Genomic DNA, 25,812 nt, shown 5'->3' with positions numbered 1-25,812 from the left:
TTTTTTTTTTTTAACCCATGACTTTTATAATACCTGGGCTCACTGATGGCACTTCCTGATTTTAAATTTAAAAATGGCTAACAATTTTAGCACTGTAAGTTTTCCATTATAGCAAAATATTAAGCATTTACCTTTAACTATGCCCGTTCGTGCTGGGAAGGCTAATGATCTTGATGAAGTTGTTAGAAAATAGTGATATCAAATATTATTTCCACCTGGCCATTGTTGCCCAGTGGTTGAGCATCAACCTATAAACCAGGGAGTCACAGTTCGATTCCCGATCAGGGCACATGCCCAGGTTGCAGACCCGATCCCCAGTAGGGGCCATGCAGGAAGCAGCTGATCAATAATTCTCTCTCATCATTGATGTTTCTATCTCCCTCTCTCTTCCTCTCTAAAACCAATAAAAATATGTTCAAAACTATTATTTCTGTGTTAAAATGTATGTCCAGTAATTTATAGCTTTGAAGAAAATATTGTAATCTCTGGAATTCTTGTTAATGTAGAAACAACATCCTGTCCTGCTTATTTATTGGGACCCCTTTCTGTTACTGTTTTGAGCACACAGGGGCTGCTGAGATGGAGAGTCTCCAGACCAATATGGAAATGCTCTATCCTGAGATAATTGTAGACGTGGGCACAGTGACTTTTGGAGAAGAGAACCGGAAGAAGATGACCAATAACCAGTTGAAAAGAAATGAGAATTCTAAAATCATCCAAGCCGCCTGTGCACTGTTAAATTCTGGAGGGGGTGTGATCAAAGCGAAGATTGACGATAAAACCTACAGCTACCGCTGCCACGGGCTGGGACAGGATCTGGAGACTTCTTTTCAGAAGCTCCTTCCTTCAGGCTCACAGAAATACCTTGACTACATGCAACAGGGGCACAATCTCTTGATTTTTGTAAAGTCATGGAGCCCAGATGTTTTCAGCCTCCCCCTAAGGATCTGTAGCTTGCGTTCCAATTTATATCAGAGAGATGTGACTTCCGCTATAAACCTGAGTGCTAGCAGTGCCCTAGAACTTCTCAGACAGAAGCAGTCCAGAGCCCAAAGAGGAAGACCCAGGGTGAAGGAGCTGCATCCTCAGAAAGTTCTTGACAGACACATTCAGGAAGAGGAAGATATGAGGCTGTCTGCCTCAGAATTTCTTAAAAAGGACAAACTCATGTATAAAGAGAAACTCAACTTTACTGAGTCAACACATGTTGAGTTAAAAAGGTTCACCACCAAAAAGATTGTCCCTAGGATTAAAGAAATGTTGCCTCATTACATTTCTGCATTTGCCAACACCCATGGGGGATACCTAATTATCGGGGTAGATGATAAGAGCAAAGAAGTGTTTGGATGTAAGAGAGAAAAAGTGAACCCTGACTTATTAAAAAAAGAAATAGAAAACTGCATAGAAAAACTGCCTACATTCCACTTCTGCCATGAAAAGCCAAAGGTGAATTTCACTACCAAAATCTTGGATGTCTACCAAAAGGATGCCCTGTATGGTTATGTCTGTGTTGTTCAAGTGCAGCCCTTCTGCTGTGTGGTGTTCACAGAGGCTCCAGATTCGTGGATCATGAGGGGCAGTTTGGTTGCAAGGCTGACGGCAGAGGACTGGGTGGCTATGATGCTGGATATTCCACCAGGTAAACCAGAATAGAAGCCATTATTCAGTCAGCAGGGAGTAACCCCCTTCTCTGCCTTCTGTGGGTAGTTGGTCAGATATTTAAAAAAATTTTTTTAAATTGATTTTAGGAAGGGAAAGGGAGAGAGAAATAGAAACATCAATGATGAGAGAAAATCATCGATCATCTGCCTCCTACTAGGGACCAAGCCTGCAACCGGAGCATGTGCCCTGACTGGGAATTGAACCATGACCTCATGACTCAACCACTGAGCCACGCTGGCTGGGCTGGCCAGATATTTTACTTAAAGAATAGGAAGCAATTTTGCTTAAAAATATTCTCCCATTTCCCTGGCTAGTGTTTCTCAGTGGTTAGAATGCCGGCCCATGCACCAAAGGGTTTGGTTGGATTCCCAGTCAGGGCACATGCCCAGGTTGCGGGCTTGAACCCCAGTGGGAGGCATGCAGGAGGCAGCCGATCAATGATTCTCTCTCATCATTAATGTTTCTATACCTCGCTCTTCCTTCCTCCCTGAAGTCAATAAAAAATATATTTAAAAATAACATTCATCAGTAATCTCACTCTAAAGATTATATTTCAAAGGCAAATTGTTTAAGAAGGACTCTTCATTAATTCTTTCAAGGGAAACTTGTTGAAAATTCTGAACTGTTTCAGTAACATTAGGGACTAATACCTCCAATCACTGGGCTTGGGGCACCATCAAGTGGGGAAAAGCTGATGCAAAAGGAGATGCTGGGGCAGGGGATGGTGGTGAGGGAGGAGGACTCCTAGTGTTTTCACTTCCCTTACAGTTTTGCTCAGAATCAGCCCTGGTGATTTCTAAGCAATCCATAGAGGACTTACAGCCTGACCGAAGCTTATCAATTTGCCTTCGTGGTTAATATGTTCCAAATTTGATAAAAGAAGCTTGGATCGAGACTTGAGTGATTTGATTGGATTATTCTTTCTCTTGTCCTAAATTTGTTTGAGTTTAAACACACACACACACACACACACACACACACACACCCCCCAAACTAGAGATCCTGCCACTTCCTATTCCATCCAAACCTTGGATGGGGACTTAAACAACTATAACAATATACAAAATATATAGTGTGCTTAACTTTTTCTGACCTCACGCCCTCTAGAAGCTTTTTCCTATTAGAAATGACCTGGAATCAGAGTATTAGAGTTGGAAGGAATCTTAGGGATCACCTCACCCTGACATGAGGGAGGTGAAATGACTTGCCCTGCAGGAGTCCCCAGACTTCCTTTCTTACCTATGTGAACGGTTTGAGGTATAGAAAGTGTGAGAGGACTTTTCCTTTTTCGTTTGAAGCAACTCTCCATGTATTCATTTGTTTAGCTCCCGCCAGTTTGGCCACAGACTACAGCCTTCCCCCGATTTCACCAGCTTCCTCTGCACTAAGAAGCTCATCATATCCTATGAAAGTCCTGGAATTTAAGGAGGTTCTACAACAACGTTTGTTTCCAGGTATTTCCTTCTTGATTTCAGCTGAGGGGACTATTTTCTTTTCTAAAATTATGTTGGAAGGAATTGATAGCAATTAATCCAAATTTTTCTCCTTAGAGAGAAGGTCAAGTGTAGGACTTAGCACACATAATGGTCCCAAAATAATATATATGGCTAACTCTGTTTCCCAGTCATCAAATTCACACAATATTTCTCTGTGCTTTGGGGCTTCCAGTCACATACGGCTTTTGTTTCCTAAATTTGAGAGAATTTGGGAATCATCCTAAATCCCTCATGTCTATATCACAAGAGAATTGCACCCCCGCATCTTTCCAATACAGAAGGAGGTGAGCCATGGAGTTCTATGGCAGAGTTTCTCTGCCTTGGCACTGTTGACATGTGAGTCAGCTAATTGTTCGTTGAGGGGGCTGCCCTGTGCACTGTAGGATGGTTAGCACCATTCGTGGCCTCTACCCTCTAAATTCCAGTAGCAGCCCTCCAGCTGTGACAAAAAGTTTCCAGCCCTGGCCAGTGTGGTTCACTTGGTTGGGCATCGACCCGTGTACTGAGAAAGAGGTTGCTGGTTCCATTCCCGGTGGGGGTACATGCCCTGGGTTGTGGGCTGGATCCCAGGTGGAGGTGTGTGCAGGAGGCAGTCAATCTATGGATGTTTCTCTCTCTCTAAAAATTCAGTAAATGATGCTTTTTAAAAATGTCCAGATATTACTAAATACCCCAGGGTGTGTGTGTGTGTCAAAATTGCCACATTAGAATCATTGTTTTAAAGGAATGTTCTTAGTTCTCCCAAAAGCATCAGGTTCACACACACCCTCAACAGGAAGGAGGACTTCCTAGCAGTAGCGGACCATTTGGGGCTGAGGAGACAGTGCCAGGAGGCTGTTCTGTGAAGACCCTTCCTTGACTGCCATCCCCTGTATGAGAGTTGCCAACAGCAGGAACTTCTTAGCCTTGGCGTGTGAACAGGGGGTGCTTTCTTTGCAGACAGGGAAGCCTATAGTTCCAGAGCTAGACTCATTTCTTCCTTTGATGTTGCAGGAATACTTACAATATGCTTTTGTACATTTTAGTAACTTCTATCCCTTGAATTTTCAGTGACACAGGAAGAGATACAATTTAAACCAGAATCCCTCTGTAAGACGTTGTTCTCAGATCATAAAGAACTGGAGGAATTCATGAAGACACAGATACGTCCTATATCGCAGGGGATTGTGATATTTTCTCGAAGCTGGGCTAGTGATATTGGCTTAAGGAAAGAGCAGAATGTCTTGTGTGATGCTCTCCTAATAGCGGTGAACAGCCCCCTGGTACTCTATACAATCTTGATGCACCCGAGTGGGCCCGAAGGGCCTGAGTATGCCCGAACCACTGCTCGTCACTTAAAGCAGAAACTGGGAACTGTTGGTGGTTACACGGGGAAAGTGTGTGTCGTTCCGAGACTACTGCACCTGCCGGGCACACAGTCTAGACCCTGTGGAATCCCTGTGCACTACCCCCAATCCTACCAGCTTGCTGATGAGGAGGAAATGGAAGACTTGTTGCAGGCCCTTATCGTGGTGGTCTTGCTGTGCTCTCGATCCCTTCTGAGTGACCGGCTGGGTTGTGAATTTTTCAACTTGCTCATAGAGGAGCAGTGTGAGTTGCTTTCAGAGAGCCTTCAAGAGACGCGAGAATTGTTCATCCACTGCTTCCCAGGAACCAGGAAGACAGCCCTCGCCATAAAGATCATGGAGAAAATCAAGGACCTATTCCACTGCAAACCAAAAGAGATCCTCTATGTTTGCGAACATGACTCCTTAAAGGATTACGTGGCGTGAGTGTTTCACTGACTAAACACAGTAAATGTGTTGAGTCAGTCTTTTCAACAGTATCACCAAAGTAATTACTTAAGATTTTGCAATACCTTAACTAAGTAAGTGCAAGAGCCCAGACATTTGCAAGTGACCAGGTAGTTGAGCTATAAATGGGTACTTTGCTATTTCCAGTCTTCAATATTTCATCATAAATCAGCCAAGTCTGCATACATTTAAGTTTATATAGCTAGGAACAGTTTCCCACAATCTGTGGTCTTAAATTTAAAGAAAAGTAGAAATGAACCTATCTTGCTTTAAAGAAACATTTTGCTTGCTGCTTAATATTGTAAAGTCACAGTATATTTCAGGTGATGAGACATTCTACCTACTAGAAACTTGAATTTAAATACCATTTGATTTTGCTTATAAAATATTTTCATTTGTTTGACTTGTTCTGAATCAATAATTTTAGAAGACATACAAATCTGCTTCTGATTTAAATCTTTAGCTTTTAATTTAGTAAAAGAAATTGGTTGCTTTATAATTCAGCAAATGAGGGCAAACTCATTTTCATTTTTTGTCTGGTTTACTTATTTATTCAACAAATCTTTTTGAGCACCGTGTATATGCTAGGCACTGTGTACATTGAGTGTTAGTGGGGATAAATATTTTGAAGACCTGGCCATAAAGTCCAAAAAGGGGGACAAAAAATAAAATAAGCAATGTGAATATTGTAAAATTAGTATGATAGTAAAGATATGCTTATCTTAACTTGGGCTGAAGATTGGTCAGCAAATACTCCCCAGTGAAGGAGATCCCTAAGAAGGGTACACTCTTAAGAAGTCAGTAGGCACCCTAACCGGTTTGGCTCAGTGGATAGAGCGTCTGCCTGCAGACTAAAGGGTCCCAGGTTCGATTCCGGTCAAGGGCATGTACCGTGGTTGCGGGCACATCCCCAGTAGGGGGTGTGCAGGAGGCAGCTGATCGATGTTTCTAACTCTCACCCTTCATCTCTGTAAAAAAGAAGAAGAAGAAGTTAGTAGGCAAAGTGAATAAAATGAGGGCTTTTTAGGCAAAGGGCAGAGTGTGTGCGAAGGCATGGAGATGCTTAGAGAATCAGAAGGGTAAGTCTGACTAGAGCAGTGTGGGGGTGGGGGTTATGGTTATGTAGTAGGTGATGAAATTGGAAAGGAGGCAGATGCCATATTGTGAAAGATTTGTAAATTGTGCTATGGGTTAAGTTCTTTATTATGCTTTATAGGTAAATTTAAAAATGCTCCAGTCAAAGGCAAATTCAATTCAACAAGTATCTATTGAACCCTAATGTGAGGAGGATACAGAGAGTGGCTAAGAATCAGTGCTTTTCTTTAAGATACCTACACAGTCTAAACTGGAAGAGAAGAACATGAACAGTTTTGATTCAGGGCACAGGGAGTAAAGCCCCAGGGACTGCGTATGTAACATCAGGAAATCTATAGGCACGAGTGATAGACCTGGATCGGGCACATCCCCAGTAGGGGGTGTGCAGGAGGCAGCTGATCGATGTTTCTAACTATCTCTCACCCTTCATCTCTGTAAAAAAAAAAAGAAGAAGAAGTTAGTAGGCAAAGTGAATAAAATGAGGGCTTTTTAGGCAAAGGGCAGAGTGTGTGCGAAGGCATGGAGATGCTTAGAGAATCAGAAGGGTAAGTCTGACTAGAGCAGTGTGGGGGTGGGGGTTATGGTTATGTAGTAGGTGATGAAATTGGAAAGGAGACAGATGCCATATTGTGAAAGATTTGTAAATTGTGCTATGGGTTAAGTTCTTTATTATGCTTTATAGGTAAGTTTAAAAATGCGCCCGTCAAAGGCAAATTCAATTCAACAACTATCTATTGAACCCTAATGTGAGGGGGATACAGAGAGTGGCTAAGAATCAGTGCTTTTCTTCAAGATATCTACACAGTCCAAACTGGAAGAGAAGAACATGAACAGTTTTGATTCAGGGCACAGGGAGTAAAGCCCCAGGGACTGCATATGTAACATCAGGAAATCTATAGGCACGAGTGATAGACCTGGATCCAAATTAGAGGAGGTAACAATCCAACTTGATTGTTTCTTGCCTCCTCTAAGGTGTTCCTCCTCCTCTGATATGCTACAACATACTATACAGGAAAACTGAACACGCGAAACAGGATTACAGCCCTGAAGATTTATTACCCTACTTGACATGTCATGGAACTCAGCAGCCTCTTCATGTTTTCCTTACCAAAATCGAATGAGGCTTCTGGTTTTGTACTACATGTAAAAGGGGTGGTGGGATTTGCTTTAGAGGAATTTGTATTTACCCATACCTCTTTTCCACATAAAAAAGTATGATATGCCTCTAGATAACTGTACTCTAGCTCTAAAAAGGACAAAGTAAAGAGCTTGTCTTCAGGGATTGTCAAGGAGCAGAAATGGACTACTAATAGAAACAATAACGTTCCTACCTGGGTTTATTTCAAAAGTTTCACATGCATATTTAACTAGATAACCCTGAAGAGTAGGGTTTACAATGAAGTATTCTCTCTATCAGGTAACTTGTAAGTAGAGCAGTTTTGTAGTATTCCGTACACAACTGGATCAATGAATCATCCTCCGGGTGAGAACTAGTCTCTAATTTCAATCCCGAGAGTAATGAGTGCCTGGTGTTCCCTGAAACCCAATTCTCTCTTTCATCCTTACAGCCAACAAACCACCTGCCAGGCTGTGACGCGGAAAACCTTCATGCAAGGGGAGTTCCTAAAGATTAAACACGTAGTGATGGATGAGACGGAGAATTTCTGCAGTGTATATGGTGATTGGTACAAGAAGGCTAAGAGTATCACCCATCCAGAGGTGAGGGGAGCTGGAAGGAAAAACCTTCACCACGGGGTTCTCTGGCTTTTCCTGGACCCCTTCCAAGTCCATCATGCTGATGTCAACGGCCTCCCCCCTCCATCTGCTCAGTTTCCTCGGAAAACAATCACCAAAGGGATCCACTGTTCTCTGGAAATAGCAATGGTCTTGAAACAAGAAATGAAGAAGATCAAAGAAAGTCCTCCCTCCAACATGTTTCTGGACACACTGGCACTGTTCAGGGAAGCCGCCTACGAGGAAGCAATGCGTGCCCAGGCTCTTCCTGGGGTGTGTGAAACAGAGACCAACCTGACAATAGAACAAATTGCAAAGTACGTGGCAGAAAGATGTCACAATCTGTTCCAATGTGGTTATCTGCCCAAAGATATAGCAATTCTGTGCAGGAGAGGGGAGGACAGAGGACGCTATGAGCTTGCACTGCTAAAAGCAATGGAATTAATTGAGACCCACAGAGCAACAGAAGTTGTGTTCAGCCAGGCCTCTGGTGTTTTGGGCAGTCACATCATTTTAGACAGCATTCAGCAGTTTTCAGGCCTAGAGAGGAATATTGTGTTTGGGCTTAGTCCAGAATGCAGTCCTTCAGAGGAAACTCATAAGCTCTCCTTTGCCTCAAGAGCCATTAAACACCTCTACCTGCTTTATGAAAAGAGAACAGCTTTCTGAAAATTATTTCAAACAATACAGGAAGCCATAAGGAGCAGAGTCCCTTCTCCCAGGCAGGTGGCAGGTACTCCTTTTCACATATTACAAGTGAGGAGCTCAAGGCACAATCAGTATGGCAGAGAGCCACAGAAATGTCTCTTGGGACTGATCCTGCCACTGCATTTGCAGTGTCAACTGTCCTTTTCCCAGTCTACTTCACCTCCTCAATGTACAATTACAACAGACTTATAATTGGTCCCCTGCCTCTGGTTTTACCTTGTCCAATCCAGCTTTCATCCTGTCAACCAGAGATGTTCTCCTCAAACAGAGAACTGATTTTTTAAAAAATATATATTTTATTGATTTTTTACAGAGAGGAAAGGAGAGGGATAGAGAGTTAGAAACATCAATGAGAGAAACATCGATCAGCTGCCTCCTGCACACCCCCTACTGGGGATGTGACCACAACCAAGGTACATGCCCTTGATCAGAATCGAACCTGGGACCCTTCAGTCCGCAGGCCGATGCTCTATCCATTGAGCCAAACCGGTTAGGGCTAGAGAACTGATTTTTATGACATTCCCTGCTAATGTATCTTCAGTGAGTCCCTGCAATGTTTAAACCAAGCCATTTTTCAAGGCTTTCCATGATATACCCTGACTTACTCTCTTAAAACAGTCTTTATTATGCCTCCATCTTCCAGTGTTTCTAATGCACCCAGCCTTGCTGACCTATTTTGGGGATGGGAGGTAGGGTGGCCTTCAGGCTACTTACTTTGACTGGGTCTCTCAGGGTAGTACCTTGGTTAGCACCTCATACTGACTGTGGGTCCCAAGCTTCATAGGGTCAGAACTTGATTTCCTCTTTGCACCAAGTTTGGATCAGTTTCTTGGGGATGGCTTTGTGTTAATCAAGCTCACAAAAGACCAAGGCATAACTGACAATGCGACTGTCAATTTACAATGAGGATTATAGTAATAAGTGGGCCAGATGCTCTTGCTAATCAGCACATGCAGTAGTAACATAGGAGGCCAAATTACATAAGCATAGCTTTACAGCAAGGGGAGCTGGTAATATGATCAAATGTATGGCTTAAAGCTATGATAGACTATTGCAAACACATCTACAATAGGGATATTTCCATCACAAGGTCAGATTTACCAAAAAAAGCAAATTTAGAATGCTGAGTGACTAGTTGTTCCATATTCTTTGCCTTAAATGATTTTTTTCTTTCTGAGTTTCTAAAGTAAACCACCAACCTTCCCCTCACTCCTCTCAACACATAACAGTACTTTACTCACATTCATTTTCTACCTGTTAATACTTTCATCTAGACTAGAAACTGCTTCTACCCTGCTATTGGCCTGGGACGTAGTCTGTCTATCAGGGGTCTTTGCACATCCCTAAACTCTTCCATTATGATTTGGTATTAATTTTATAATTCAACTCTAAGAGTTCATGGGGAGCCTGGATGGCAATTCTACCACCTATGGTGCCTATACATTCTTGGCTCCTGGCTGTGCCAGTGCCATTTTCTCAGCCTTCAAACCCTTTTCTGCTCCCTCTATCTATTGAAATTCTTACTTGCCAATCAAGACCTTGTTCAAGTCCTAGTTCAATTAAACTTGGTCTTTTCTTTCACAGCCTTTCTATGGCTTAAAAAATGTGTTTAAACGATAACACCCAACTCATTCTAAACTATACCAAAGAAGTAGTTGTTGGCATAGCAGAGTCTATGTAATACCTTCTTATCACGTCTTCTTGCCAATGTATGTGCAATATATTAGAAATAAAATCAGAGGTCCCTTTGTCTAGTCAGCTCCCAAAATAAGCCAATAATTGCTCTTCAATGCAATTTTCTTTTTCTGTCTGTAAGGTTTTTTAAGTTGCTTTGGAATTATTCCTCTTTCTGGACTATTTTTAACTTCTAGAAAGGTTAGGACAACTTTATTAATGCTGGTGAGGCCTCGATGCAGGAGAAAGTATGGAAATATTCTTTTGGCCATAATTTCAGATAAAGCCCATCCCTTTCCACGAGGTAGGTGAGCAGGCAGGGCTTGCAAAGTGCTCTTAGCTGCCTTTCTGAACTGCTCAGACCACCAGATGGGCCAGTGTGAATTGTCCTGTCCAGAGAACCTTTCTCTTACCTCCTTGCTGCACCAATTACTTGATGTTATTCCTTATATCTTTCCTTGGGGGCCTCAGTGTACTTTTAGGTGGGATAAAATGAAGTTCAGCAAGTAATTCGTTTTTGATGGTGCAAAAGATACCAGTGTGTTAACATTTGGATAATGGAAGAAGTGTGAATTCTCTAAAAATAATTTAAAGGATCAAAAGTGGAGGGGGATTGCGGGAGTGAAGAGAACAGGGAACTGCTATACAGTATTTTAATCATAAACCTCAGGACCATTTAACTTTTTAAACTATATGCATGCATTATGTAATTTTTGATAAAATAATTTATTTTTAAAATAATTGTTTTAATTTGAGAGTCCTTATCAGTTCTTAGTGCACTCAAACAGCTCAGTCAGGTTTAAAGTAGAGGCCTAATCCAGTGATTCTCAACCCTGGATGCTCATTATGATGATCGGAGGAGCTTTAAAAATACCAGTGATCCAGCCAGACACCAGACCAATTAAATCAGAATGCCTAGGCATGGGCTTGGACATTGGTATTTATTAAAAGTTGTCCAGATAATTCTAGTTTGCCACCAGGGTTTAGAACATGGGACCCATCTACTAGTCTGTTCTTTCAGTCCTCAAACTTCTCTTCCCATTAGATTGTGAGATCCTTGAGGGTAAGGATGGTCATTTACACATTTTTATTTCCCCAAAAGCAACTAGTGTAGTACCTCAAACATGAGAGGTGCTCATAATTATTTGTTGAATGGATTTGCTACTTTCAGAGGATCAGAATCTACTAGGGATAATGTTTATATTTAATGAAATGAATATCTAATTTTGGAGACTTCAAAGAGATCAATATGGAGAATAATCAGCACTGCAATAATGAAGAATAAGAGGATAATGGAATTTAAGCTGTTTTTTTTAGGCAACAGGCAAAGTTAAAGACCCATGTTGATGGGAGTTCATTAGGTTTGAGTTTGAGATTAGCAATTGGTGGGGACTAAGAATAATTGACTACCTTGCTTGTTCTTAGAATTCTAAATTTTTCTATAGACCTTTAATATAATGGATAAAACAGTTAGTTTGATGAACTAATTTGCCTGCTATAAGAAGTTATAAAACTTACTTTTAAAAAGAAGGGTATCCCTGGCCTGGTAGCTCAGTTGGTTAGAGTATCATCACAATAAACCAAGGTTGCATGTTCAATCCTTGGTCAGGGCCCATACAAGATGTAATCAATGAATGCATAAATAAGTGGAACAACAAATAGATGTTTCTCCCTTTCTCTTTCTCTCCCTTCCTCTCTCTAACATCAGTTATAATATAAATAAATAAAGTTAAAAAAATAAAAAGAAGAGTAGTATACTTCTATTGTGTTAAATTTGAGAAGTGGAGAAAGGCAAATAAAAAGTTCTTATTATCTTGTTACCCAGACACAGGTTTTTTTTTCGAGAAGAGTAGTATACTTCTATTGTGTTAAATTTGAGAAATGGAGAAAGGCAAAATAAAGTTATTATCTTGTTACCCAGGCACAGTTTTTTTTTCATTTTTGCTTATTTCTATTCTTTGTTGATATGCAAAAATATTTTTACATAGTTATGATCAAGTTGTACAATCAACTTTATATCCTGTGCATCTGCTTTTTCATATAACCTTTTTGTTCTAGTTTGTACTATTGTTCCCAATACTTCTCCCTCTCCCTATACCTATACCCTTTATAGTTCCTAACATTAAAGCTGGTGTATATTTTCCCACCCCCTTGATGTGGGCTTGGCTGTGTCACTTTGTTTGGCCAATGAAATGTTAGTGCTGAGGCTTTACGCATTTAGTATTACATCTGTTCTCCTGGGCTTCTGCTCCTGTGAAGACTATGCCTTGGGCAGCCCATCAGTCACTGAGGAATGAGAGATCTGAAGCAGTCTTGAACTCAACTCACGACATGTAGCCAAGTTTGACTGATCCCAACTAGATAGCCAAATCCCAACTGATTTGCAATGTGTAAGTGATAGATAAGTGCTTATTATTGTATGACTGAGATTTCAAGTTTGTTTCTTTTGCAGCAGTAGCTGACTAATGCAGGCATTTCCTCATGTTGTAGCATTGTCTTAAAAATTATCATTTTAAATAGTTGCACAATATCTCAGCTAGATTACACAAAATTTCAATGATCATTCCTCTATTAATTTGGGTCACTAGCAATTTTACACTATTAAAATTAAACTAGGCCCATACTCAGGCATACAACACAACCTTTTCTTCCTTTGGTATATTTATAAATCCCCAGAGATGATATTATTGGATCAAAGGGGTGGCCTAGATAAAGGATTCACCTTATTTATATTGGTTCTGATGGGAAGCGCAAAGAAAAACCCTAATCACTGTACCTGACAACATACAGAGTTGTTGCCTTAAGAGAACAAAATGCTGACATCAGGACTACAAAGTTCTGAACCCATGTCTGCCTGACTCCAAAGTCCATTTTAGCCTCTATGCTTTTCTGCTTTCCTGTACATCGAAGTTACAGACAGGAGTCTCCATGACCTGCGATCTGATGTTGAAATCAAGATTGAGTATATTTATAATATTTGTGATATTAAGCAACATGGTTATTGTTAGTTTCTAAAATTTTTCTACAAAATCGATATAAGTAAAATGACTTACATAACAAAAATATTTAGAGAAAAGCGTATTCTACACTAAGAAACTTAATATACATTTCATTTCTAAGTCTATATAGGTTTACAGTTGTTCCGATGGAAAATAATACAATAATTAATAAATAATAATACAAGAATAAATTCTGTGCTTCTCATACTCACAACTGTAAACCTGCTTTTGCCCCACCCTGGATAATGACATCACGGAAAGCTTAGAAAATAGAGGACAAAAGAAAACTCATCCCCAGTATTACCACCATATCACACAATTTGTCATTTTTGCTTATTCATTTCCAGTGTGGGTCCATTGACCGATATATTTTAGCAGAGCTGTAATCATTGTGTACATTTCATTTTTCATCCTGTTTGGGTTGAGTTTTCTGGAAGCCATTCCGATTCTTCTATGTGAGACATTTTCCACACTGCAGCCTAGGATAGGGCAACTCTCGGTGCAGAGGAGCCTCTCACATTCCATTTGATTTCTTGGCCCAGTCCACCTGAGTTTATACCTACAGAGAGGAAGACGGTGACGGGCAGTAAAGGATCCAAAGCTCATCACCAAGCTCCATGAAATATGGGGGTGGGGTGGAATGAAGTTGTTTTAGGGAACTCGGCAACAGAGCTCCACAATTAGGACAGAAGCATTCTTCCTCCCTGGCTTTGGTGGTTGTGCCATCCCTGCAAAATGGCAGCTGCCAGGAGCACAACTCAGGAGGACTGTAGAACAAACCTTCACTTGTACAAAAAAACCTAAACAGAGTTTTCCAGCTTTGCCCAGTAAAAATCACCTGGAGTGACTGTTAAACTTCCAGATCCCTGGTCCCCTCTCAGCTCTAGGACAGGTGCTTGAGACTAATTTGGAGATTCTGTGGGAAATATTGTATTGAATGTTGAGATGGGTGGAAAAACACCCACCCACTACTTAGAATCCTACCCAGGAATGACCAGCTTCCATTCGACAGAGCCTTGGACCTAAACAGAGTTTTCCAGCTTTGCCCAGTAAAAATCGCCTGGAGTGACTGTTAAACTTCCAGATCCCTGGGCCCCTCTCAGCTCTAGGACAGGTGCTTGAGACTAATTGGAGATTCTGTGGGAAATATTGTATTGAATGTTGAAATGGGTGGAAAAACATCCACCCACTACTTAGAATCCTACCCAGAAAAGACCAGCTTCCATTCGACTGAGCCTTGAGGTACCCATGTACTTGTGTGGGTTTCAAGTCAGATGTGACAAGGTTCAAATATGAACTCAAGCACCCAAATGTGATTTGGGCAAATTAACTGGTCTTTCTTAAAAAAAAAAAAATCTATATCTATCTCTATGTGTGTGTATGTATTTTATTGATTTCAGAGAGGAAGGGAGAGGAAGAGAGAGAAACATCAATGATGAGAGTATCATTGATTGGCTGCCTCCTGCACGCCCCCCCCCTGGGGATCAAGCCTGGAACCTGGGCATGTGCCCTTGACCAGGATCGAACCTGGGACCCTTTAGTTCACAAGCCAGCACTCTATCCACTGAGCCAAACCAGCTAGGGCTGATCTTCCTTTTGTAAAATGGAAATAACATACCTCAGATGATTGTTGTGAAGATTAAGTGCTTTATTTCATGTGATTGGCACAAACCAAAGTGTCTACAACCAGTAGCTATTAAACTAAATTCTCAGTGCTTGCCAGATAAAGTATACTAGAGGCCCAGTGCCTGAAATGTGTGCACTGGAGGTGTGGGGTGGGGGGTCCCTCAGCCAGGCCTGTGCCCTCTTGCAGTCTGGAACCCCTCAGCGGATGTCCACCTGCAGGCTTTGGCCTGTGGGGAGCGCACTGACCACCAGGGGGCAGCTCCTGCATTGAGCGTCTGCTCCCTGGTGGTTAGTTCATAGCGACCAGTCATTCTACTGTTTGGTCGATTTGCATATTAGGGTTTTATTATATAGGATAGGATATTGAATGTGAACTGTAAATGAAAAATGAAATTTAAAAAAGAACCAAATAACATTTAGATCTGAAAAATTTTTAATATATATATATATATTTTTAATTTTCACCTGAGGATGTTTTTAAAATTGATTTTTAGAGAGAAAAACATCTATGTGACAGAGAAATACCAGTAGGCTGCCTCTGCACCTGCTGACCCACCGGGATCTGACCTAAACCTAAGTATGTGCCCTAATCTAGAATCCAACAGGAAATCCTTTGGTGTACAGGTTGAGACTCCAACCAATTGAGCCACCTGGCCAGGGCAGATCTGAAAAAATTTTTTAAATGTACCTCCAGGCCCTAGTTGGTGTGGACCAGTAGTTAGAGTGTCCTCTCACGCCCTCCAGGCCCTGGTTGGTGTGGATCAGTAGTTAGAGTGTCCTCCCACGCACCAAAGGGTCATGAGTTCGATTCCAGGTGAGGGCACATACACAGGTTGTGGGTTGCTTGGGCAACTGATTGATGTTTCTCTTTCTCTTTCCCTCTCCCTTCCTCTCTCTCTAGAATCAATGAAAAAAACATATCCTTAGAGGAGGACTTAAAAAGAAAATAAATGCTGGTTTGGTTCAGTGGATAGTGTTTCTGCAGGCAGACTGAAGGGTACTGGGTTGGATTCAGATCAAGGGCACATACCTGGGTTGCAGACTCAATCCGGGGCCCTGGTCAGAAATTCAGCGAGAGGCAACCAATTGATGTCTCTCACATTAATTTCCGTCTTCTGTCCTCCCTTCCACGCTCTCTAAAAAAAAATCAATGGAAAAATGTCCTCAGGTGAGGATTAACCAAGACAAACAAACAAACATCCATCCCCAGTGTGATTATTGAAGGAGTATATGAAGTATTTGTTGAATGAGCAGGAAGGGATGGGAGTTTGCTTTCTAACTGTTTTAGCAACTCTGCAAGCCAGAGGGTGTATTTTTTAATTTTTTTTTTAAATATATATTTTTATTGCTTAAATTATTACAAAGAGTATTACTATTGATTATTTTAGAGAGAGGAAGGGAGCGAGAGAAACACCAGTGTGTTGTTCCACTTATTATGCACTCTTTGGTTGCTTCTTGTCTGGACCCTGACCAGGAATCCAACCTGCAACTTTGCTGTATCAAGAGGAGGTTCTAACCCACTGCACTGCACACTGCCTGTCAGGGCCCCTCAACAAAACCCCTCTGGCATGCCCTGGCCCCTGCTGTGTCTGGGATCCATTCTGTGAGGGCACCTACTTAGGTTTAGGGTTTGATCCCCGGTCGGGGCTGACTGCTGCTCAGGAAGTGACTCAGGACCGTTGAGGTCTGTGTGCTGTACATCATTGGGCACAGAGCTGGGGTTCCATTGCTGACAGGGCCGACTCCGATCCCCGCTACCCCCGCTCCTCCATCCAGGACGACTTCAACTATGACAGCTGCGTGGCCTCCACCAGCATACACATCCGCATGGATAGGTCACCCTTTCCGCGCTTCACTCAGCCCGGCTGCTGCACAGTTGCCCCGGGAGGCGGATTTACGGGGTCCCAGAGAGAGGACCCTCCATGCCGGACTCCCAGGAAGAGTGGGGTCCCGGGAGAAAGCACTTCGCTCCGCCTCCCCTCGTGGCTTCCGGCCTGACGCCCATCGTGCACATAGAGGCCTCCTAGCTGGGTACTGAGAAAACGAAACTGGAGCCCTTCCTCCTTGAACCCTGTCGTCTTCAGTGTAGAAAGGGACAGATGAAAACCTCAGCAGCCTTACTGGGGCATCTTTAAATGAAAAGATACCAGAGGTTATTTTTTTCGGTGAAAATAAGTTTATTGTGTAATCAATATTGTGTAATCATTGTGATTTATTGTATAATCATTGTGATTACACAATAACCTGCACTGAGTTATCTGCTGGGATGTTTGTGCTTTCAGGCATGTGAACGCATTTTATTTTATTTGATGCAGCCTCACATCCCCCGGCCTCACGCACACGCAGCCCAGTTGTTCGGTGTGAGGGCATTAGGACCATTTGCATATTACCCTTTTATTAGTATAGATGGTCAAAGACTCAGTGATTGGGAGATGTTACTTTATCAGCATTGTTACTTAACCTTTTTGAAGCGTAGTTTCTTCCTAGAGATAATCAGCGTATAGGATTTAGCACAACACTAAATCCTCTGTACACATGGTTAAGACATTCTCTGGACCCCGCTGAGTTTTTCTCACTGGACACTTTTCAAGCATGATTTTTTTTTAAAATATATTTTATTGATTTTTTACAGAGAGGAAGGGAGAGGGAGAGAGAGTTAGAAACACAGATGAGAGAGAAACATCGATCAGCTGCCTCCTGCACACCCCTCACTGGGGATGTGCCCGCAACCAACGTACATGCCCCTGACCGGAATCGAACCTGGGACCCTTGAGTCCGCAGGCCGACGCTCTATCCACTGAGCCAAACCGGCTGGGCTCAAGCATATAAGTGTTTTTATAAAATTGATTTTTAGAGAGAGAGGAAGGGAGAGGGAGAGAGAGAAACAGCGATTGGTTGTCTCCCACATGTACCCTAACAAGGGATCAAACCCATAACCAGGGAATGTGCCCCAACCAAGTGAGCCACACCAGCTCAAGTTCGATTAAAAAAAAAAAAATTGCTGTGTCTTCAGGGGGTTATTTGTAGATTCTAATACTTTTCTGCACTCAGATAATTACTCTGTTTGACACACGTAGGCAACATCATGAAGTGATAATGCTGGCCATATTGGAAACAGATTTGGTACAAACTAGATTTATGTGGCAGTCTGTGATACTAGTAATTTCTGTGAACAGTGAGCCTGGAGATAGTAATAACGGGAGGTAGTAAATGGGAGTACAGTAGCTCCTGGCTGACCATAGAATTACCTGGGATCTTAAAAATAGATCCACTGTTAGATTCTGAATGTCTAGGGCGGAGCCCTAGAATCTGCATTTTTTAAAAAGTGTGCTGAAAGATTGGGAACTTGGTTGTAACGTATTTTTTCTTTTTGCAATGCAAGGGACTTAAGCTTTGATTGCCAGGCATTCGTTTCAAAGAGGATCTACTTCAAAGAAGACAGTCTTGAATAAACATATTACCTAGCCACGGGACAATGTAAAGAGCCAGGCCATCTCCTCCTACTAAGATTCCTTTGTTTTAGAGATCTTGGTTGATTTCATAACTGATCATTTGGGCTGCTGTTTCTTTAAATTTTCTCCTGCTTTAACTTCCCGCTCAAATGTTTTCAAATCCACCAATGAGGAGTGAGCCGCAAAACCTTAGGCGCCATCTTCAACTTCAATCAGAAGCAGAACTCCAGGCCAGTGCCTTCTCTCTCTTTCTCTACCGGCAACCTCGCTGTGTAACCCGAAGTGTTCTGTGCCATTTCCAGGTCCTGTAAGTAAAAAACCTTTATGCTTTTCAGTTACCTGATGATTACTGCTGAAGGGCGTCTTGCAATAATAAGAAGAACCACGTTGTTATTGACAGGATGAGACTGCATAAAACACTGGCTCATGACATCTCAAACTAAATTCCCTCTAGGACACAACACCTTTCCTCATAGTTAAAAATGATTACTAAAGCCATACTGTAATAATTCTTGAAATCTGTAAGGATGGACACATGAAAGAAACCAAACAAGAAATCTGTACGGATGGACACATGAAAGAAACTAAACAAGAGCTTTCTGCTGGATTTCCTATTGATTTGGCCGATAATGCTGTTGCTATTGTTCTAAGCTTCTTCTGTTTACCACATTGATTTGTAACTTCCCTCCTACACAAGTGACAGCCTACACAAGTCACTTTTCTTCATGGGGGCTCAGATTTCAGAGCCATAGCCCTCAGTCCTGACCGGAACAGATCGGGACTCCAGGAGTTTTGTCTCTAACATCCCAACCCCGAGGAATCTTCTAATTCCCAAGGTCAGTACAGACTGTCTGGAAAGACCCACGCCTTGCCAGTTCAACAGAAAGTATGGTCTTAAAAGAGATTAAAAAAACCCACAACTCTGCCCTGGCCAGTGTGCTCTGTGACTAGAGAATCACTGACCCCACCCCCACACCGAAGGGCCTAGGGTTTGACTCCTGGTCAAGGGTACGTACCTGGGTTGCAGGTTTGATCCCCAGGCCCCCGTTGGGGGCAACCAGTGGATGTGTCTCTCACATCAAAGTTTCTCTCCCTCCTTCCCTCCCTCCCTTCCACTCTCTCTCTGAAAATCAATGGAAGAAATATCCTCAGGTGAGGATTAACAACAACAACAAAAAACCCTCTAAGATGAAAATCCACCCTGTGACCCTTCCCGATATATCTTGCCTGTAAATTTAGGCAAGAGAGTATGAGGTGGACACGAACAGCCACACATTTCATAAATGAATGAAATAGACAGTGAGAACTGGTCTGTAGATGGGACTCACCTTCTTGCTCAGGCCAGCAATGCAGGATTCCAGTCCAGAAAACCTGGCAGAGTTCTGAGACAGACTGTGGTGTAAGGGGGTTGGTTATATAGGGTAAGCCAATCAAGCATCTGGGGGAAAAAAAACTTTCAAATGAGAAAGGGAGGAGCTAGAGCTTTGGCGGGAGGGGATGACTGTTCAAATTACTGGTCAGGTTTTTTTGTTTTCATAGTATATACACATTCATTTTCAGGAGAAACTTAAGCTATATTGATTGGGAAGCTCTGACCCATTTGGATTTTCCAGGTTATTTTTGCAAGTGTCAAAAGTACATGTGGTTGTTTTGTTCACCAACATTAATCAAAAGCACTGGGAAGTGCTTTTACACAAGTTGCTTCTTCAAATCTTTTTGGTGATGGGGCACACATGAATATATAACTATGAACATTTCAGAGAAATAGTTGGCATTCTAGAATAGGAAAACAATAATCTGTAACAACAGATGTTTATTTTACTAGACACAGCAACACCTACATATATTCTCTACACATCAATTGGCACAGCCATTATTATAACAAATTTTTTCATTACTTCAGCCATAAATGTAAGATGATTATTTAGACCCAAATTAAATAAACGATTTCCGTATGTGTGTGAATAAATTACTGGAGACAATAATTAGGCATTGAGGTGGGGGAAATAAATCCGAGCTCATTTAATCCTGGTTTTAATTCTGAGCAGGCCATAACTTCTCTTCGTCTGTGTGAAATACACAGCATATGCTTGGGGCGGACGGAGCCAGGATGTAGGATGCGTCTGTTGTTTCTTTGAGGGTCGTAATCTTCTGAGTCCCGGGGTAGCCTAACCTACTTTCCGGGTGGGGCCCCAGGCAGAGGCTCCCCACACTCCAAAGCACTCCTTAAGCCGCATTTCCAAAGTAGTTCCCCAAGCTGTGGTCCCCACGCTGCCCTGCAGGAGCCTCGCTGGCCAGGGCTCGCGGGAGCGTCGCTGACTTTGGACACCGGGGGAAGCTACTCGGTCGGCGGTGGGGGAGCCACAGCGAAGTTGCAGCACTGGGCGCAGGAGGCGTAGGGCGCAGGCGCAGGTGAGGAGCGCGCAAGGGAGGGGGTGAAAGGCGGAAGCGGGCGGGAGAGGAGCGCGCAAGGGAGGGGGTGAAAGGCGGAAGCGGGTGGGATGCGCAGGCGCAGTTCAGGAGCGCGCAAGGGAGGGGGTGAAAGCCGGAAGCGGGCGGCGCAGGCGCAGTTCAGGAGCGCGCAAAGGATGGGGTGAAAGGCGGGCGGGAGGCCCGGGCGCAGTTCAGGAGCGCGCAAGGGAGGGGTGAAAGGCGGGCGGGAGGCGCGGGCGCAGTTCAGGAGCGCAAGGGAGGGGTGAAAGGCGGAAACTGGCGAGGCGGGAGGAGGGGAGGCGGGAAGGAGGAGCGAGGGTGTGTGTGGGTGTGGGTGTGTGTGTGTGGGTGGGTGTGTGTGTGTGTGGTGTCTGGAGCCTGGTGGGGTTTGAATGCTGGATCTTCCATGCTGTGTGAGCCTGAAAAAGTTCCTTCATTTCTCCGTGGCCCCATTTTTCAACTGCAAAACGGGATAATACCTGCCTCACAGGGTTGGTTATGGGAATTAGATTGCTTCATATATGCCAACCACTTAGACCAGGGCCTGACACAAACTAAGAGCCCACGAAATGTCAGCTGCTATCAGGGTACTCTGTCCATAATCCTCAAAGACAAAGACATGCATGGCCTTCCCCTCAACTTTCTCTGTCTTCTTTCAGGTCCAGCAGCAACACCCCGCCCCCTTTCGGGAAGCCCTCCCAGCCCCCAAAGAAGCCATCAACACCCCTCTCTGGGCCCCCACCTGTGTCCCCCTCCCAGCATGAATCATGACCTGCCCCTCAATTGTTAAGGTTCAAGCTTACAACTATAGCTGTTGGCTATAATTGTGCTGGGAGGGCTCTGCCCTCCATGCTGGGACTTGCACGTGGCAATGAGAGGACTATGCTCTCTCATTAGTTCTAGGCTTGAACCTGTCCAAACACTAGCTGCTCTCCACATATCCTCCTTTTTCTTGTTTTTAAGCACTTCTGTTTACATCATCAAAAGCTCTAGGTAAATTATTCAGCATAACCAAAACATAAAGAACAAACTTCTGGCTATTAACAAAACAACACAATGCCAATGCAAAACCAAATTACAGACATGTTAACATTTTCAGACATTCCACCCAGAGTCCTTAGATTTAGCTCCGCAAGATTTTACAGAAAACTGGCAGTTCACCAATGCTAGCATAGCTTCCATTTCTTGCTTTTCTAACATCTGCTTGGCCTCAGTCGTCATCTTTTTCAGTTGACTCCATGTTGATACCTTGGTCACTTGCATAGTAAGATGCCGCCGATGCGAAGATGTCGTTGATGCAAAACTAGTCCCCTGGATCAGGCTGTTTGGACTGTTGGCCTTGGCACTGAGTTGGCACCAGAACCAGTCAAATCAGGCCCCGGTGGAAGTTTCTCACCAGACCAAAAGTCCCAGGGAGCTATCAGGTCGCACAAGAAAGAAATAACCAAAACCTAGAAACAATGCGACTGCAGCAAGAGCTTACAATCTAGGTCAGAAATAAAAGTTACTTCCTCAAACAACATCAACCACAGCCATTTTTTGCTTTACAGTGGCTTAAACAAAACCTAGGAGATTTCTACCTTATTTTGTATCTCCTATTTTCTACTTTATTTTATTTTCTATTTCTACTGCTTATTTTCTACCACTTACTTTTTACCACTTACTTTCTAATTAAGAAATTTAAAAATGCTCCAATAAGCATTGTTTTTAGGGACCTCCATCCTAGGACCCTGAATTTCCCAAGTTTTACACCGAGCTTCTACCAAACCTCAACTCCTTATCTTACTTTTGCTTTCAGCTTTTATTTTTCTACTTTTGCTTTCTGCACGCCTCACTGGAGCCTCCTTTCACCTTCCAATTGTAGTTCCCCGTATTCAGTCCCTGTTCCCAGAACTCAGGGCCCTGTTCGGGCACCATATATGGCAGGCTGGCATGGCCATGGCATACTCAGCCCCAGATTGTGCACCTTATGTGCCGCGCCAGCTCAGCCAGGTTCAGTGAGTCCCAGTGGGGGCAGTGAAGGATTAGAAAAGACAGACAAGAGAAGAAGGCTGGGTCTCGGTGGGACACTGCCCTCTCAGATGGAAAGAAACAGTGCCACAGACTACAAACCCTGTCTTTATTTTATAGCCAGATTCCACGAGGCAAAGTAAGGGCATGGTCAAGATGTTTACAACATTCTCGTGGGTTTCGATCCTACTCAATTCCATGCACCGGAACTCTATCAAGCCTACATCACTCAGGCTCATGGGGCCACGTGTTTGGACCATAGGTTCAAGCTTACAACTACAGTGGGACCTTGACTTACGAGTTTAATTCGTTCTGAGACCGAGCTCGTTAAGAAACTCGTTGAGGAGCTCGTTAACTCAAGTTACTCTGTCAACTCAAAGCAAAAAATGGGCCGAGAGACAGCTGGTATCTCAAAAAACTCTTAGTCGGGACACAAGTAAGTCAAGGCCCCACTGTATAGCTGTTGGCTATAATTGTGCTGGGAGGGCTCTGCCCTCCAAGGTGGGACTTGCACGTGGCAATGAGAGGACTATGCCCTCTCATTAGTCCGAGGCTTGAACCTGTCCAAACACTGTAGTCGCTCTCCACAATATGATAATAATATGTTTAATTTTGTAAGAAACTCTAAATTGTCTTTTAAAGTGGCTGTACCATTTTTCATGTTGTTGGGTTTTGTTTTTATTTTAGCCATTTTAATAGGTATGTTGTGGTATTTCATTGGTGTGTTAATTAGCAAATTCCTGATGATATATGCTGTGGTGAATCTTTTCATATACTTTTTTGCCATCTCTATATCTTTTTTGGTAAGATGTCTGTCCAGATGATTTGCCCATTTTAAAAATTGGATTGTTTTATTGTTGAGTTTTAAGAGTTCTTTTTATATTTTAGATACCAATACTTTATCAGATATGTACTTTACAAATATTTTCTCTTCATTCTCTTTTTAAAAAAATATATTTTATTGATTTTTTTGCAGAGAGGAAGGGAGAGGGATAGAGAGTTAGAAACATCGATGAGAGAGAAACATCGATCAGCTGCCTCCTGCACAACCCCCCACTGGGGATGTGCCCGCAACAAAGGTACATGCCCTTGACTGGAATCAAACCCAGGACCCTTCAGTCCGCAGGCTGACACTCTATCCACTGAGCCAAACTGATCAGGGCTCTCTTAATTCTCTTAACAGTCTTTTGCGGAAGTTATTGATTTTAATGAAGTTCAATATGTTAACGTAAAAACCATTGAAACCTGTAAAGAATTTTTGAGTTTATTTGAGCCAAACTGTCGACATATGCCGGGAAGCAGAACCTCAACGAATTGAGATAGTGCTCCGAAGAATGGCGGGGTTACAATTGTATTTATACATTGCAATCAAAGGAGGGACATAGGTGAGTTACATGAAATTCATTGGTGATAGATTAAGGAGGAGGGACAAAGCAAAGTGGGGAAACCTCCGGGATTGGACAAAAAGTAAAATGATGGACAGGAACAGTTAACATGATAAATGAAGGAATCTGTGGTATCTGTCCTGGGCCCAGCACACCTGGCTGTGCCCCAGGGGCTCCATAAAAAGGGAAGTCACAAGTTACCCAGACATCCCAAGGACACGTTATCATAGATGCAAAAAGACAGATAGGCTCAGTTACGGTAAAGGTGGACCTTGTCAGTGAAGATACTGGCCTAGGACGAAACTGCCCACCATAACTGCTTTCAGTTAAAGTTTAATTTCAGACCATCCTTCGTGGTTACTTTAGGTCTCTGAGTTTGCAAAACTGCTATGCAGGCCTTCCCTGAGCTTGTCAGGTCAGCATGTGGCCCCTTTCGTCCACAAATATATCAATTTTTTTCATGGATCATGCTTTTGGTGTTGTATCTAAAATGTCATTAGCAAACCCAAGGTCATGCAGGTCATCTGCTGTTATTTTGTACAAGCTTTAAAATTTTGCATTTTATATTGGGTTTATTATCAATTTTGAGTTAATTTTTATGAAAGGTGTATGTTTGTTTCTAGATTCATATTTCTGCATGTGGACATCCAGTTTTTTCAGCACCCTTATTTGTTGAATTGCCTTTGCCGCTTTGTCAAAGATCAGTTGACTGATCTGTGTGGGTCTGTTTTTCATCAACAGCACACTGTCTTGAGTATTTTAATAAATGCTTACTATAGTTAGTCTTCAAGTTCGTATTATCAATCTTCTGAGTTGGTTCTTCTCTTTCAATATTGTGTTGGCCATTCTGTGTTTGCTTTTCCATGTAAAAATTTGAATCAGTTTGTTGATTTCACAAGATAATTGCTGGGATTTTTATTGAGATTGCATTAAATCTATAGATCAAGTTGAGAAGAACTGATCTTTCGACAATATTGAAGCTTCTCTTCCATGTACATGGAACATTTCTCCATTTATTTATATTTCCTTTGGTTTCTTTCAACAGAGTTTGTTGTTTTCCACATATAGAACTTGTATATGTTTTGTCAGATTTATACCTAAATATTTCATTTTATGTTTTGGTGCTAATGTAAATGATATGTTTTCAATTTAAATTTCAATTGTCCATTGCTAGTATGTTAAAAAAAAAACACACAATTGACTTTTGTGAATTCATCTTGTATCCTGCAACATTGCTGTAATCACTAATTACTTCCAAGAGGTGTTTTTTTTTTTTTTCTTCATTGATTCTTTGGGATTTTCTACATAGGTAGTCATGTTATGTGTGAACAAAGACACTTGTACTTTTCCCTTTCCAATCTGTATACCTCTTACTTCCTTTCTTGTCTTATGCATTAACCAATCAGGCAGGCAGGCAGGTGAGTGGTTAGGAGCGGATGTCCAGCTGCTGGTTTAGGCCCAATCCTGCAGGGCAGTTGGATATCCCCTGAGGGGTCCCAGATTGGAGAGGGTGCAGGCCGGGCTGAGGGACCACCTCCCATGCACGAATTTCATGTACTGGGCCTCTAGTCTATATATATAAAAAGCCAGTGACCAGGACACCAGAATGACAGAAAGACCTGTTGCTATGATGCCCGGGTTGCTATGACGCCCATTGCGGCCTGTCAACTGGCCCGTCAGGGGTGGGGCTGGCTGGCCAACCTCCCATGGCCCCTCCCCCCAGCCTGCCCCACCCCAGATTGGCC

The 25,812-nt window shown here is 42.7% G+C and overlaps 2 protein-coding genes and 1 long non-coding RNA gene across 7 annotated transcripts in view; 2 read left to right on the top strand and 1 right to left on the bottom strand.

The window, feature by feature from the left end:
* Positions 1-8,567, top strand: part of LOC102243404 (schlafen family member 14) — an 11,363-nt gene extending 2,796 nt beyond the window's left edge. The window contains exons 2-5 of one of the 3 annotated variants that reach the window (XM_014534757.1): positions 562-1,639; positions 2,988-3,116; positions 4,209-4,926; positions 7,615-8,567. In XM_014534757.1, coding sequence (XP_014390243.1) covers positions 562-1,639; positions 2,988-3,116; positions 4,209-4,926; positions 7,615-8,449 — 2,760 coding nt within the window. In that variant the 3' untranslated portion in view covers positions 8,450-8,567. The remainder of the gene's footprint in view (positions 1-561; positions 1,640-2,987; positions 3,117-4,208; positions 4,927-7,614) is intronic. The other 2 variants (XM_005860212.2, XM_014534758.1) reach the window with 2 other exon arrangements.
* A 4,797-nt stretch (positions 8,568-13,364) lies between these two features.
* LOC106725055 lies at positions 13,365-19,266 on the bottom strand. Of its 2 annotated transcripts, none has more exons than XR_001360923.1 (3): positions 18,174-18,262; positions 15,818-15,921; positions 13,365-13,720 (listed from the first exon to the last, which is right to left on the bottom strand). It is a non-coding gene; the product is annotated as an uncharacterized LOC106725055 (long non-coding RNA). The 2 variants fall into 2 exon arrangements; XR_001360924.1 differs by lacking the exon at positions 13,365-13,720 and adding an exon at positions 19,256-19,266 and having other exon boundaries at positions 15,767-15,921; positions 18,174-18,544.
* SLFN11 (schlafen family member 11) overlaps positions 18,176-25,812 on the top strand; it is a 25,450-nt gene continuing 17,813 nt past the window's right edge. The window contains exons 1-2 of one of the 2 annotated variants that reach the window (XM_014534759.1): positions 18,176-18,264; positions 18,412-18,546. In XM_014534759.1, coding sequence (XP_014390245.1) covers positions 18,263-18,264; positions 18,412-18,546 — 137 coding nt within the window. In that variant the 5' untranslated portion in view covers positions 18,176-18,262. Of the gene's footprint in view, positions 18,265-18,411; positions 18,547-18,942; positions 19,194-25,812 lie in introns of those variants that run through there. The other variant, XR_001360921.1, reaches the window with a different exon arrangement.

The sequence above is a fragment of the Myotis brandtii genome, unplaced genomic scaffold (assembly GCF_000412655.1).
Source record: "Myotis brandtii unplaced genomic scaffold, ASM41265v1 scaffold1327, whole genome shotgun sequence".
NCBI classification, from domain to species: Eukaryota; Metazoa; Chordata; class Mammalia; order Chiroptera; family Vespertilionidae; genus Myotis; species Myotis brandtii.
Note: the sequence above shows the minus strand (reverse complement) of the source record. Positions and strands in the feature narration are given on the sequence as shown.